Below are 14,033 nucleotides of genomic sequence, written 5' to 3' on the forward strand. Positions count from 1 at the left end.
AAAGGGAGGCAGAGGAAGAAATAAAGCGAAGTACGTACGGAGACGAAGACAAGAATGTAAATGCGTGCGCGTGAGCGAGAGTGTAAAGAGAAAAGCCAGAGGGACTCGAGGTGTGTGGGTGGATGAGAGAGAGGAACAAAAGAAGCAGAGAAGAGAGATGAGGAGCAGCGCATCGCCAGTGAGGATTTGATTGGGTGGGTGGGTGGTGGTGTCGAGGAAAGGGGGGAGGAGGAGGGGGAGGCGGTTGGGTGTTGAAAAAGGATCTTCCCTCAAAGCCTCACTAAGATATTCCTGGAGTGAGTTAGGTTTTCATTTGGCTCGCAGTCCTACACAGAGCGCTCACATCGTACTGGGAGCTGCAAGCGTTTAATATTCCTTCCACTGCCACGCTGATATTCTTCTGGCTTACAGGACAGATTATAGTCTGGTTTTCCTAAATCTGATCGGTGTGTGTGTGTGTGTGTGTGTGTGTGTGTGGTTGAACTCCTCGGGTCATTAGCATGTCAGAGGCGTTCCGTCGCTACTCGGCTCTCTCCATAACAGCTGCTAGTCTGGCAAATTACTCAATTCGTGTATGTGTGTGTGTGCGTCTGTGTTTATGCACGCGTGTGTTCGGTATAAACAAAGGAAGAAGCGAACAGAAGGTTTCATCAAAAACACCAAAACACCAAACGTGTGTGTGGCCGCGCATCATTCGCTCACTTTGATGATTGAAGAAATCTCCATCAGCATCTTGTTTCTGCTCGGATACGTGTCTGTGTGTGTCCGTGTGTGTGTGTGCGTGCGTGCGTGTGCGATTGCATAAACATGGTGTCAGAGTGATGAGATGTTCTCTCCATCCATCTGTTCTGCTGGCATATTCATCTTCAGAGGGCTCCTTCACAGGAGCGAAGAGGAGACGAGGAGAGTGAAGAGATTCGACGATAGCGTTGGTTTTGTCCGTCAGTCACCGGAGCAATAACACAATAACACAATAACACAAGTAACACACTCTCAGGTCGCCCTCGGAGCTTCGAGGCTCCGTTCGGACGCCATCTTTTAAACGCGTCTGAGCGTTTTAAAAACATCTGTGAGAGGATGTGTGGACACTCTTGCAACTGCAACTGCGGCTGGCAGTTGGTTTATGGTTCCCGCCTTTTTCATACGCCAGAACAGCAGGCGGCGCAACGACCTGCACGCCGACGTTCACCGCCATCTCCCTCCAGCAATTCCCCGCCATCTGCGTGTCCTCGTACTCCGTCAAAGACGGGTTATACAAATGACCTCTTCGGCCAAACGTTCTTCAACGGGATCCACTGTTCGTGTTTCTGCTACGGCTTTTTTTTTTTTTTAAAAATGGCGGCGTCATGCTATGAAACCTGGAAATGCGAGACTCAGACAGGACGTGGTTAGCAGACCAATCACAGGCTCGCGCGGCTGCGAACGGCTCGCGGATAGTCGGGCGTTTTGGGCGACGCACGCAAGATGGCCGACGGGACTAGCGTGCTAGCGTCTCTGCGTAAAACCCGAGTGTAAAGCCGCCTTGAGAGTGAAGCTCCTGTGGATGCGGTTTCCAGATTCTCCTCGTGCAGACGCAGTCAGACAGAGAATACAGATCTCATTGTTCTGTTCCTCCTTATCTGCCGTCTCTGCAGAAAGGCCCGTGCTGTTTCCCCCCTCGGCGATGTGACCCGGTTGTGATACCACGCACCGCCCCCCCCCTTTGCCTCTGAAGATAACAGACCACCCTAAAAATACTCCTCTTTCTACCGCTCTACACTCTTACCCTCTTGTTCTCCTCGCCTCTCTTCTGGCTCACCGTATCCTCCGGAGTCTCCCCGGCCAAGAGTTGGCGCTGCCAGACTAAAATACCTCTGGCGCTTCCTAATGTCACGAGGTCCTTTAAGTCTATATACCCCCCCTCGCCCCCCCTCTTCCATCTTTTCGTCTTCTACTACTCATCCTCATGGAGGCCGTGGATGTTACAGTGTCGGCTCGAACAGTAGAAGTGCAATTCAGACTGTTACATCACACGTTTTCTTATCATTTTCCACAATAATTCCTCATCCACCCCCCCCCCACCCTCCCCTCCTTGCAGCTACTTCAGTCACCCACACTCTGGACACGCAGGGCAGATGGGATGTAGGAGGAGACGGCAAAGGACAGAATCACCCGGGCTCACATAATTATACATCAAGTAATTTCAACACAACTCCTCAGTAAAATATGAAACGGCGCATTGTTTGTCCGCGCCTCGCGGGTTTGACAGTCTGGAACGACGCTAATTATGATAAACTCGGCATGTTTTTTGTGAAGATCGCGCTCCAGCCGAATGCTTGGAGAGAGCGGTTTTCTTTTTTCCATCTCTCTGGCGATGCCCCCTCGCCGTTGTTTTGAGGAAGTTTCTCGCTAATTTCAAACACTTTCATTCCAAGGCCCCCGTTTGCCACGTTTGACATTTGGGGTTAGCAAAGCTGTTGTTGCTGTTTTCTTCTGCCGTGTGCGTGCGCGTCCACGTCTTTCTGTTGGCCCAAACCCACGCAGGTGACCAGAGGGGGCCTTGTGTGGGTGGACAACTCAATGGTGACCCCCCCCCCCTCCCTCTCTCTCTCTTCACCCTCCCTTCCCCCTCTTCCCTCCCCTTCCCTCTCTTTCTTGCAGTCCATCCACCAGTATGCAGTTTGAGCGTCTGTCTCGGTGAGACGCAGCGTGAACAGAGGCGGTGAAGTAATGAAACAAGAACAATCTGTGTGAATGAAAGTGTGCAGAAAATACATCAATTTAGTAACTTTTACTTTTGTAACAAATCTATTCAATTTGCTTTATTTGTGATTGAACGTTGCAACAACAATATTGCCAAAGCATCAAGACACACACACAAAGACACAGAATAATAACAACAACAATAATAAAACATATTAGGAGCATGTCATATGTCTTTTTTAGGTACAAATTACTTTTTACAAATCAATTTTTTTTGACTGATAATTTGACTCATCATAGTTTCGAATATATTTTTCTTGTATTTTGTATATTTTGTTTCCACTGAAGTCTAAATATCTTCACATTAAATAAGCTAAAACTATATTCTTCATGTTATGCTTAATTGTGTTTAATACAAATACTTAAACCATTATCATGTATATCTTATATTTTCTGTGTCTCATCTAAAATAAAGGAAACAACCGCTTGAAGCGTCACCTCACAGTCTTCCAGTGAGGAAACTCAAGAAGACGATAAGAGGCCGTGTTTTACACGGGATTAGCGAGGATTACGCCGTCAAGCCAGATGTCCAGTTTATCATGTTACCTTTTCCTTTATCAGCGGTCGCAACAGGTCACAAACACACACACGAGGAGCGAGGATGACAACCTGTGAACACATTGTCGTGCACGGGGACACAACAGTCTTGGTCCGGGGGGAGAATGTGTCCTACAAAGAAAGAATAAGCTTGATTTTGCATTTCACGCATGAACGAGCAGTTTTCTTCTGACGTGATGACAGATATTCAGGTGGTGTGTGACGTTCACGTCCTTTTGCTTTGACCGTGACGACACTGCCCCCCGGTGGACGACTGAAGCGCAACCGGCTGCAGGACACGTCAAATGTGGCGTGAGCGTGATGTGCTAAACTGAGACGTGTGCGTGCGTGTGTGTGTGTGTGTGTGTGTGTGTGTGTGTGTGTGTGTGTGTGTGTGTGTGTGTGTGTGTGTGTGTGTGTGTGTCAGGAGGAGGAGTGGGAGGACAGAGGAGGCTTCAAGGAGGACACAAGTCATAACGAGAACATATCCTGAGTCATGATCTCTGAAGCCGTCACCAAATGACAAAACTCAGAGCTCCTTAAGAGGCTCGGATCAGACGAGGGGACGCCTGCAGATAAAAACAACACGGAAGTTTGGACTTTTAATAATGAAATAATAGTCAAATCTGGCACAAAAACACAATAGCAGCAGTAAATTTGTCGACGCAGCTCATTTTGTTTCTGTCTAATTAATTTTCCGTGGATTCTCAAAGATCATTAAAAGTTACTCCGGTTGTTGAGTCATTGGACTTAATGTCTGTGGGCACAGGAGATGAAAAAGAAACAAATACACACGCTTATTAATCATCGCCGCGTGTGGAGAGACTCGTACTTCAGCAGCGTGGTTTCCGGCATCCGCTTCTCCAGGACTGCCCTTGAGCAACGCACTAAAGGGACATGGGGATTCATCCGCCGGCGTGGCACTCGTCTGTCGCTGACCTTCACACTCTTCAGGGTCAGAATCAGGACTATTTGTCGTCACTGTGTGTGTTCACGCAGAAGGAATGTGTGTTGTAACGTGAAAGAATCAACACTTTGTTGTCTGCCTGCTGGTCAAACCTGTTGTTGTGTTTGTGTGATGACGTGTAGAGTAAAGCAGGTGTGTCTATGTGTAGATGTACTTGAGATATGTGTGTCTGTAGGTGCGTGTATGTGTAAACCCGAACTCTCCTTTTTGTGTTTATTTTCCTGTACTCGAGGTGTGTGTACCAGTATGAGGGGTGGGTGTGTTGTGTGTGTGTATATGTCAAGAAAAAGATAGAAAACAATGGAGGCGTCAGTTGAAATGCATGTTTTCTATGTTATGTGTCTATCGAGATCAAACAAAATACACAAAAATAATTAAACTAAAAACTAAAAAAAGTCAATAAACAGTGTGAGAAGAAATAGGAGCATTAGATTTACATTTAAAATGTTATTCAAATGAACAGATGACAGTTCTTCAGGGCGCAGCAATGAGCAGTGGGTACGTCCTTCAATCGGAGGCTCGGTGGTTCGATCCCCGGCCCCCGCTCGCCACGGTCGACGTGTCGTTGAGCAAGACACTGCACGGTAGCTCCTCTCATCAGTGTGTGAATGATTCCTCTGTTTGAGGAATCAGAAAAGAGCTTTACAAGCACAAAGTGAGGGATGAAGGGATGTCTGGTCCTGATGGAAGAGACACCGACGCTCTCACTGTGCATGTATTGGTTAGATATCCAGACCTGATCCCGTGTGTGTGTGTGTGTGTGTGTGGTGTCTAAATGTGGGAGCATGAACTCCTGGTGGCGGTGCTGCCTTCAGGTTCCCAGTGTTTCTCAGCTCTGGAGCTGCCTCGTCATTCACCGCTCGTGCTTTGAGACGTGCAGCGCGCGCTGCTGATGTTGTGCTTATGTAGGTCAGCTGAGAGGATTTGGAGTTGTCAGCTTTCTGCACACTAAATAGGTCACGCTGACGAAGAGGAGGGGCTCTGACAAGCCTCTCGTTCTCCGTCAGTTTTTCGCCACAAAACAATCTCAAGATTGCTGATTATGTAAAACAGCCTGAAATCAGCTCCGAGCCACGATGTCAAAATTATGACAATGGATATTACGGTTTTTTTTTGTCAGCACTGGAGAATGTGTAAAGCAACACCAGAGCAGTATTTTGTGTAACAAATTCCATTTAAGTGCAATTATTCAGGCGTGTGCACGGAGAGCTAAATGTGCAGCGACATGCTGTCGCTTTGGAGGAAACTACAGGAAGCAAAGAAAGTGTGATGATGAGAATCTAATGTTTCACTTTTAACGTTTAATTTACTGCTTTCCACTTCTTGTTACATTGAGTCTGGATGAGAAACTCAATAGTTAACAATGTGACGTGTGTGTGTGTGTGTGTGTGTGTGTGTGTGTGTGTGTGTGTGTGTGTGTGTGTGTGTGTGTGTGTGTGTGTGTGTGTGTGTGTGTGTGAGATAAGATAAAATCAGAATCAGAACCATTTATTGCCAAGTGAGTTTGCACAAACAAGGAATTTATCCTGACAGAAAGTGCACAAGATTTAACAACAACAACAACAACAACAACAACAACAACAACAACAACAACAACAACAATGAACATTTAACTATATAAAATTTAAAATAAAATATCTACACATAATACAAAATGAAAGTATAATAATTTAGATACAACAAGTAAGTAAAAAGCGAACAAAAAATAAATAAAATAATAATAATAATAATAATAATAATAATAATAATAATAATAATAAGTAAAGAAAAGTAAAGTGCACGGAATATATAAATATGAGGTGTGGAGGGATGTGCAGGTATAATAAATAAAATAATCCTTTATTAGTCTCTCAGTGGGCAGATTAAATGAGATTAGAGGATTACAGCATCATTGCTCATGAGTAAAAAAAAAAATCTAAAAATCAAGCAATATAAATAAACAGTAAAACGGTAATAAAACAAAATAAAAGATGAAAAGTAGAAGAATATTAAATATACAAATGGAATAAAAATGTGTATAAAGTACTTAAACATAATAGATATTGCACCAAGATATGATTTACATGACATGTGCATTCATTCCAAAATATCCCAAATTAATTCAAATTATATTCAAAAGACACTGGTGTGTGTTTTTTCAGTTTTTTGGAAAGTTTTAATGTTGTCTCTGCAAAATGTATGAAAATAATCATCTAAATCTAGTCTCTCTCAATATTTTACTGTCAAAACTAATTACTGTGGATTTCATGACTCGAGCTGTTTGATCTGCTCCATATCTCCATAAATCTTGTTCATAAATGATTTGTATGCGAGATGTCGAGGATTTAAGACGGAAAAAAAGCCCAATTACACAACTCTGAATCAAACCTCAACACTTTGTAGAAACCGATCGAATCGTACCGAAAGCAGTGACAGATTATAAACTCAAAGTTCACGTGTTACTGATTACTGATGCAAAACATGTTGTAGAACTTTTTTGTAGGATTTTGTTAGCTTTTTCCAAAACAAGCTATTAAAGCTATGTTATGTATCAGTACTGCAAACAGACACACCTCCAGTATAAACTGAATGCCACTGAACGCCTCTCCATGAGTGTTTCTCCATCTTGTAGTTTCTAGACAGTGAAGAAGAATGCCACATGTGCAACACGCAAAGATGAGAGGGTGAGGAAAACTCTGGATTTACTCAGGTGTGAGACTTCTATACTCGCTATTAAATGCCAACTTTCAGTTTCATTAGGACCTTGAAATTCATTGTTTTGAGAGCATCGTGAATAAAAAACTATCATTTCCAAACAGTTCCAGACTGAAGAAGATTTCCAAAACCGTCTCCGCTGCCAGTAGATCTTTCATCAGCACCACAGAAACCTTCCCGAACGGCACCGAACGTTTCTATTAGCAAACAAACAGGTTTTGGTCTTTTGGAATTAAAGAAGTTGTGTTATAGAAATGCTAATTTGGGAGAAAGTTTCAGAGGAATTGAACCGACTGTAATCCAGTCATGTTGGGGACATTATTGCTTGGAAGAAATAAAAAAGCTCATGACTTTAACTTGACTAAACAGATGCAGATGCAACAACTTTGAGACGATGGATTTAGAGGATGTATTTAGCCGCTTAGCAAACGTTAGCGATGCTTTTGTGTGTTTGCTGTGTGACTCTGATGCTAAATCAAGTTGTGCTAAAACGTGCTAAAACATCTAAATAAATATATACATGTATTTCAACACTGTTGCCCAAGTTAATTTAATGAAACACACTCAAATGGAGACACAATGAATATAATGTTCAAATTGAATTCTACATTTGTAATTGTTGTGCTTTCGACCATAAGGAGCATTTAAAAACCTGACATTTGAACATTTAAATGACATATTTCCTGGATAAAGGGCTCAGCGCTGCGCTGCATGGTGTGTGTTGTGTTGTGTTGTGTTGTGACATATGTGTCTATAGTGTACTTAGAAAAAGATGCTGGCAGCTCATCTGCTGGAAGGTGTTTAAAACACTTTTTGATGAGCTGTCCTGCATCCTGCTCCCCCCGAGCTCGTACACATGCACGACTTGAGTGACAGGCAGGCGGTCTCTCGTGCTATTTCAGATCAGCACCCCCAAGGGCCTGCACCCAAGGGTGCTCCAGCCAGACAAGGTGACTCCCTCAATGACACGCTGCTTCTGATCTAAACTGTGCTGTAGTGATGTCACGTCTCCACTAGGTGGCGGAATTGTTCTAAAAAAACAAATCACGAGGTTGTGATGATTTAAAAATTTAAAGATCTGCAGCTGAGGTTGATTTTTAAATATCACCGAATAATAACGACGAGGACGCGAGTGGATGGAGGACAAGAAGATTTATTTTGTCAACGTGAACAACAGCCCTCTGAGTTGCATTGCTTTGGATGCTTTTTGTTTCTTTTTCATCTCTGTTAAGCCGTATGTTAGCTGAGATAAGACATAAATAGCACTGCTCATAAATATTAAATATTACAGAATAAGCATTTTAAATATTTTTTAAATTAATTCCAACACATTGGCTGTAGAGTTTAGAGTTCTAGGGGCTGGAAGTTGTCGGAGCGGGAGTTGAGATCTTGGCTTTGCGGATTTGCCTGAAAGACACAGAAACAGGAGAAAGGGGTTAAAGTAACAGTTATGTGCTCATAATCATCACGTCAAAGCGCTTTAACACGACATGACGTCATTCACCCGTTCACACACTGAGGGGAGGAGCCACCATGCAAGGTGCCACATCCGTAATATCAACCATTCATACACTGTCGGCGCAGCTATTTGAGCAATTTTACACCCTTTTACGCCCTACAAGAGGTCTGGAGGTCAACTCTGGAGACTTTCTACTCACTCAAGCTCCTTGATCTTCCCAAAAACCCACTCTTCTTTCCAGTGGCTGCAGACTTCTCCCTTTGTGGTCTTAAATCTTTGAGAAAGAAACAAAAAGGAAAAGCTCAATCACAATCTCCAAATCCGTTTTCCCTGAGGAAGCGTTTCAACATGTTTGATGCCCTGTCTGAAGGAGGTGATGCTTACACGACTGCGCGGACACACGGGAGGTTCTTCCTCTGGATCCTGTAGCCCAAGATGGGGTCGGTGATCTTGGCAGCGCTGACCTGAGTGCAGCACCCGATGATCTTAATTGCTGTTTTTTTTTTTTCAGAAGACAAAGGATTGGTTGTTATGAGCATACATCGCTCACATCCGCAGCACGACATAGGAATACATATCAATGGTGTGTTGGCCTAGATCATCAGAAGTCAAGCGTGCATGGCGAGGTACAAGTTCTCATCTTATCTCTGACGAGTGACTCACGAGCTGTCGCCGTCATGGCCAGAACCCCGAAGAGGAGAGCCAGGATGGCCAGTCTTCTGATGCACAGCTGCATGGTGCTGAGTGAGATGGTCCAGAGGTTCTTGGCAGAAGACGATGGGTTCAGTCGGGCCGACAGAGACAAGTGATCTCCTCTGACCAGACCTCTTATTTATACTGTGGAAAAGAGGAACTATATAGGGAAAGCTAACCGGATGATCAGGGCTTTCTACATTCTGTGTGAGGGTGAGTGTCGGGGGGATGCTGTCATCCACCGGTTCCTTTTTTTTGGTGGGATTTCATCATGACATTGACTGAGCTGAAGAAATCTACTTGGATAACGGCTCCAAAGCAGAAACTTGGCTCTTTTAACTAATATAGTTTGTGTTCAACAGGTTTGACCTGTATTGGATATGTTTATATTCATGATTTGTGATGTTTGTGTCATGATTTGTAGTTTTCTGTTTTATTTTGTAGTCTTGTGTCCTGTGTGTCTCTACACCCTACACTTGTCCGGGATTGTGTGTCCACCTGGTTCCTGGTTGTGTGTTCTCTTCACCTGCGCTGCCCTCGTTGTGTCCACCTGTTGCTCGTTACCTCCCTCTTGGATTTAAACCCCGTTTGTCTCTTTGTCTTTTCGTAATGTGTGTTTTCTGTCTCTCTTCCTGTTTTTTTCTTCCTGGTCTGTTTTTGGGAACCTTTTTTGTTTTATTTAAACGTTCTTGGAACTGTTTCGGCGTTCGGGTCCCACTTCCTCCATCCCGTTCTGTGCTCGTGTTGGTTTTCTCTGGGTGTCTCTTAGACATGCTTATTAAGGTCAATTTGGACATTTGGCAACGTGAAAGTCAACATCTCTGGAAATGTCAGCGTGGGATGAATGAAAACCCGTGTCCAGGTTTCTTCCAGCCTCTGACACGATGCCGGGCTGTGAAGCAGGTCGACAAGAGAAAGAAACGGGTTAAACCTGTTGGATGGATGGACATTAATATCATTCTGCATGAACAGTTAATCTAGTTGACTATCAGGCCTCTTTCTTAGAAATCCTGCTGATTTCAGCATCATGTGCTGGTCACTACCCAAAATGTCATCTTCTCTCTCTCTTTCTTCCTCCTCCTCCTTTTCCTCCGGTGCTGACAGTCATGGTCAGTCAAAAAAAAAAAAAAAAAAAAGGGGGGGGGGGGCTAGAAAAGGGGAAGGAAGCAGATCCCAGGGCTTTCCACCGCATCCGATCTTCCTCCACCCAAATTTAGTCATTTGACCTTGAGGTTTCCGTTCTTTTAGGGACAAGTCTCAACTTGTTATTCGCACAATCCAGATGCAGAATATAAAGGATCAAATGGCTTTGCAAATCCATTCCTTTCTAAATTGAATATCTGATTTATCACAAACTAAGAGGGTTCAATAAAAAGTGCAATAACAAGCTGCCAAAGGACTAATAAGTTCTTTGCTACCAGTAAAAACAGCTGTCCCACATGACACACATTGCTTCCAAGTGGAAATATATCTGTTTCTGACTGGCCTTCATTTGACATTATCATTCATACTTACTGATTGTTTTAGATTAATGCTTATTATATGTATATATTACAACAATAAATATGTTTAAATCACTTAAAGTAAAAGGACAGTACGTCCTCTATAATTCCATATTGCCTACTTTACCAGATAAACAGTATTTGAGTCCAAGGAAAGATTATAGAACCATCAGTGACCATTTTTCTGAGTTTTTACTGAATGCACCAACATGCAGGATCCTGGAGATTAATGTGTCGTTGTTCCAATATCAAGACTTTTAAAAATGAATTAAAAAAACAAGCCTCCATGATGTCCAGAGCTTCTCAAGAAAGCCTTCTCTGTGTCTCATTGTCCGTGTTTATTCTTGCAGGGAGTCTGCTATGCAAAGAGCATGATCTTTTGATAAGAAAAGGCTAAATAAAGAAAATCCCCACATAGTTTCTGTGCACAGCGAGTACGCTGACTGAGCATCGCTCCACACTGCAGACAAGCAGAAGATAACAAAGTGGATTTTAACCTCTTTAAATATACAGTTGTATAATCTTTAACAAAGAAGACTTCACAGAAAGTTAGCGCTGACACTTTGTCTCTCAAAACTATCTTCTCAAATGTTTCAGGTATTACAGAAGGACTCTTTTTTATTAGTTAGGGTGTTTGTACTTAATGTGCTTGATGATAATAAAACAGTAAATCAACAGGAAAATTTCATTATTATGTACTGAGAATGTACTAATGGTTTGTGGTGACACATCTTAAAGCGAATAACTTTAATCATTAATGGTTACGCAATCAAGTCGCTGAGTCAGCGGCTGTGAACTTGAACAGACGTGAATTTACTGGATTTGATGAATGAAACATTAGGATTCTTTTTGAATGGAAAGCGGAAACGATTACTGAAAATGAGGAAGGAAGGATGATCGGCCTCGTTCAAACCAAGATGGAGTTGTGAAATATGCACTTTCTGATTTGAAAAAGAAAGTTCTCCATTTTATGAGCCTCACTCACAAGTTTTTATTTTACATCACGGCTGTTAATCTAGAAGATTAAATTCTCTCATATTATTATCATTATGGGCTCCAAATGCACATACAACACGTAGGTCTTAAGGTGAATGAATCAATGACCTGCAGGAATATATATTATTGATTATTCCTGAATCATACTTACTGACCATCAGTGAGAAGGGACAGGACAGAGTCAAATAAACATAATAATCTAAAAAAATTCCACCTATTCTATAAATTGACAGCGCAGGTTTTTTTTTTTTTTTAGAGCAAAGATTTGCATGATTAACTTTGATTTACAAGCTTTTAGCTAATTTGCATTTATCTTGAACTTCTTCTTAGTTTTCTTCCCATCTTCCCACCTGTTGGACAACCTGCACTCATTTCATGTACAGGAACATAAACTCATAGAAGTTTAATAAGATTTGAATGTTCAAACTATTCTTTTATCCAATGGATGGAGGGTATCTTTGGTGTAAGAAGTAGTTACATGTTGGTCTACTATGAATGTCTTCCTTACAGACATATTAATGATGCATTGAGTTAATTATGATGTCATTTTTACTGATTTTTTTTGGAGTAATGAGGATCCATTTTGCAGGAATTTTGTGACTTAGTTTTGTTTAAGGATGTATTTATTACTTTTCATCGCTTGTCATTGCTTCCGTTCATGTGGGTTTCAGTAGAAACCGGGTTTGATATATCGGTCCATGTGTGTGTGTCTGTGTCTGTTTGTATAACCTGCTAATGCTGAGCAGCAAAGAGGAAATGGATTTCTCCCCCTGCGTGCACTGAGCAGCCGGCATCAGCAGCACAGAGAGACTCACCTCAAACAAACAGGAGAAAGCTTCTGTTTTATAGTAATGTGACGAAATGAACTTGATCTTTGTGGTCTCGTGTAAGGTTTTCTTTCGGTGTGAGTCTTGTTTTCGAGGTTGCATTGAGTCTCAACCGTTCCAAACATAGCAAACAACTCATTTGAACTGTTTACACTGACCAACACATGTAAAAGCAATCTGAGAAAACCCCAAAATACTATGATAATACATGCAAAGAGCGAACTCTCCTCCAGTGGAACATGCATCGACACCTTCAGACCAGCAGTAAGGAGGTGAGAGGCGAGAGCCGCGCGGCTGCGGGAGGAAACATGCACTCTACTTTCCGGCCAAGCGCATATCTGTGGGGGGTGCAGCGCGATCCACTTTCAGGTTGCATCAACGAAATGTGGCAGTGGGCTTAAAAAGGGCGCGCAGGGGCGACGCGCGCTTCACATCTATTTTAGTCGGAGACCAGCGATGACACGTCTGGCTTTTGTCCCGCTTCTTCTCGTGACTATCATGGTGCCCGCGGCCTCGGCTCAAGGTAAGAACGACGAGAAGACCTTTGTGCGTTTTGCATTTATTTATCGTGACTTATTATGCCGTGATTATTGACAACATGATGATGATGATGATGATGATGGTAACAATGGAGTCTTGTGTCTTTATTCAAAGGCGGGATAGCCAGTTGTTGTCGAGAAGTTTCAAGAACTCAAATCCTCCGATTCAAGCTGAAGAGCTACTACCAACAGTTCACGCCGGCGTGCCCGATACGCGCAGTCGTGTAAGTCAACCCGACGCAGTGGATCAACGTGCATTGCTTCTCAGAGTTTAGCACTTGTATGCTGCGGTGCATTGTATTCAAAACATAAATCACAATCATTTGGGATCTTTTCTTGCTTTCAATATGTCACTAAATGTGTTTTTTTTTTCTTTGTTGTGATTCCCAACAGATTTAAAACTCTGGAAGGCAAGAGGATCTGCTCGGACCCCGACAGCCTGTGGACGAAGAGCAGCATGGCCTACCTGGATGGGAAGAAACAGAAACACGACCACGCCGCCCACAAACACCATCGCTCACACCATTGAATTTCTCTTGAGCTCCACAGACTTTTGAATGTTTTCATATTTACTGCAGAGTCCTTACCTCATTTTAGTCGAGTGAAATGACAGCTGTTATTACCTTTTTGTGTTTCATTTATAATTATCTGTTAGTTTGATGACTGTAAATGTGTAAATAGAGCGTTCAGTGTGCAAGTGAGCGTATTAATAAAAACGCCCCACAATGACACAGCTACGTTGTATTGATTGTGTGTTATAGATAGATCTGAGCGTCTAGAGGCGCCTTCTTCTCATCTCCTTCAATTAAAAAAAAAAGACCACAAACACAACAATTCACCATGTGAACATAGTTGAGTGTTTGTGTAGTAAAATTATAGGAACACCGAACTGTTAAGAATACCCCACACATGTTTTGTCTTTTCCATATCGCACAAACAAACAAACACAAGACAGAACAAAACAAAACACATCAAACATTTGAACAAAAGTACATACAAGCATTTCAGATAAAGATATCAATGGCTTCTTATTTTTGTGAGCATTACTTGCTATAGCTCAACAGAAAATAACAGCAT

At 42.5% G+C, this 14,033-nt stretch overlaps 2 protein-coding genes across 2 annotated transcripts; one reads left to right on the forward strand and one right to left on the reverse strand.

Moving 5' to 3' along the window:
• Positions 1-8,292: 8,292 nt before the first annotated feature.
• Positions 8,293-9,175, reverse strand: LOC137782174 (C-C motif chemokine 8-like). The gene is made up of 4 exons (XM_068571329.1): positions 9,063-9,175; positions 8,784-8,892; positions 8,599-8,673; positions 8,293-8,347 (listed from the first exon to the last, which is right to left on the reverse strand). Exons 1-4 carry the CDS (start codon positions 9,133-9,135, stop codon positions 8,293-8,295), a joined length of 312 nt encoding a protein of 103 aa, XP_068427430.1. The 5' UTR covers positions 9,136-9,175.
• Positions 9,176-12,861: 3,686 nt separating this feature from the next.
• On the forward strand, positions 12,862-13,687 carry LOC137782280 (monocyte chemotactic protein 1B-like). Its single transcript, XM_068571497.1, has 3 exons — positions 12,862-12,940; positions 13,072-13,180; positions 13,350-13,687. The coding sequence occupies exons 1-3, from the start codon at positions 12,874-12,876 to the stop codon at positions 13,483-13,485; spliced, it is 312 nt and encodes a 103-aa protein (XP_068427598.1). The 5' UTR covers positions 12,862-12,873; the 3' UTR covers positions 13,486-13,687.
• The last annotated feature ends 346 nt before the right edge of the window (positions 13,688-14,033 follow it).

Source organism: Clinocottus analis, unplaced genomic scaffold (genome assembly GCF_023055335.1).
Source record: "Clinocottus analis isolate CAN_PGR_092001 unplaced genomic scaffold, fCliAna1.0.p SCAF_11, whole genome shotgun sequence".
Lineage (NCBI taxonomy): Eukaryota > Metazoa > Chordata > Actinopteri > Perciformes > Cottidae > Clinocottus > Clinocottus analis.

What these genes read in the sequence shown, in the direction of transcription:
- LOC137782174 (XM_068571329.1), bottom strand. Translation starts at nt 9,135, where the DNA reads ATGCAGCTGTGCATCAGAAGACTGGCCATCCTGGCTCTCCTCTTCGGG. An exon ending in GGCCATGACGGCGACAGCTC is followed by an intron (nt 8,893 to 9,062) that starts GTGAGTCACTCG and finishes AAAAAAAAACAG; the next exon opens with CAATTAAGATCATCGGGTGC. An exon ending in CCGTGTGTCCGCGCAGTCGT is followed by an intron (nt 8,674 to 8,783) that starts GTAAGCATCACC and finishes TCTTTCTCAAAG; the next exon opens with ATTTAAGACCACAAAGGGAG.
- LOC137782280 (XM_068571497.1), top strand. Translation starts at nt 12,874, where the DNA reads ATGACACGTCTGGCTTTTGTCCCGCTTCTTCTCGTGACTATCATGGTG. An exon ending in GCCCGCGGCCTCGGCTCAAG is followed by an intron (nt 12,941 to 13,071) that starts GTAAGAACGACG and finishes CTTTATTCAAAG; the next exon opens with GCGGGATAGCCAGTTGTTGT. An exon ending in TGCCCGATACGCGCAGTCGT is followed by an intron (nt 13,181 to 13,349) that starts GTAAGTCAACCC and finishes GATTCCCAACAG; the next exon opens with ATTTAAAACTCTGGAAGGCA.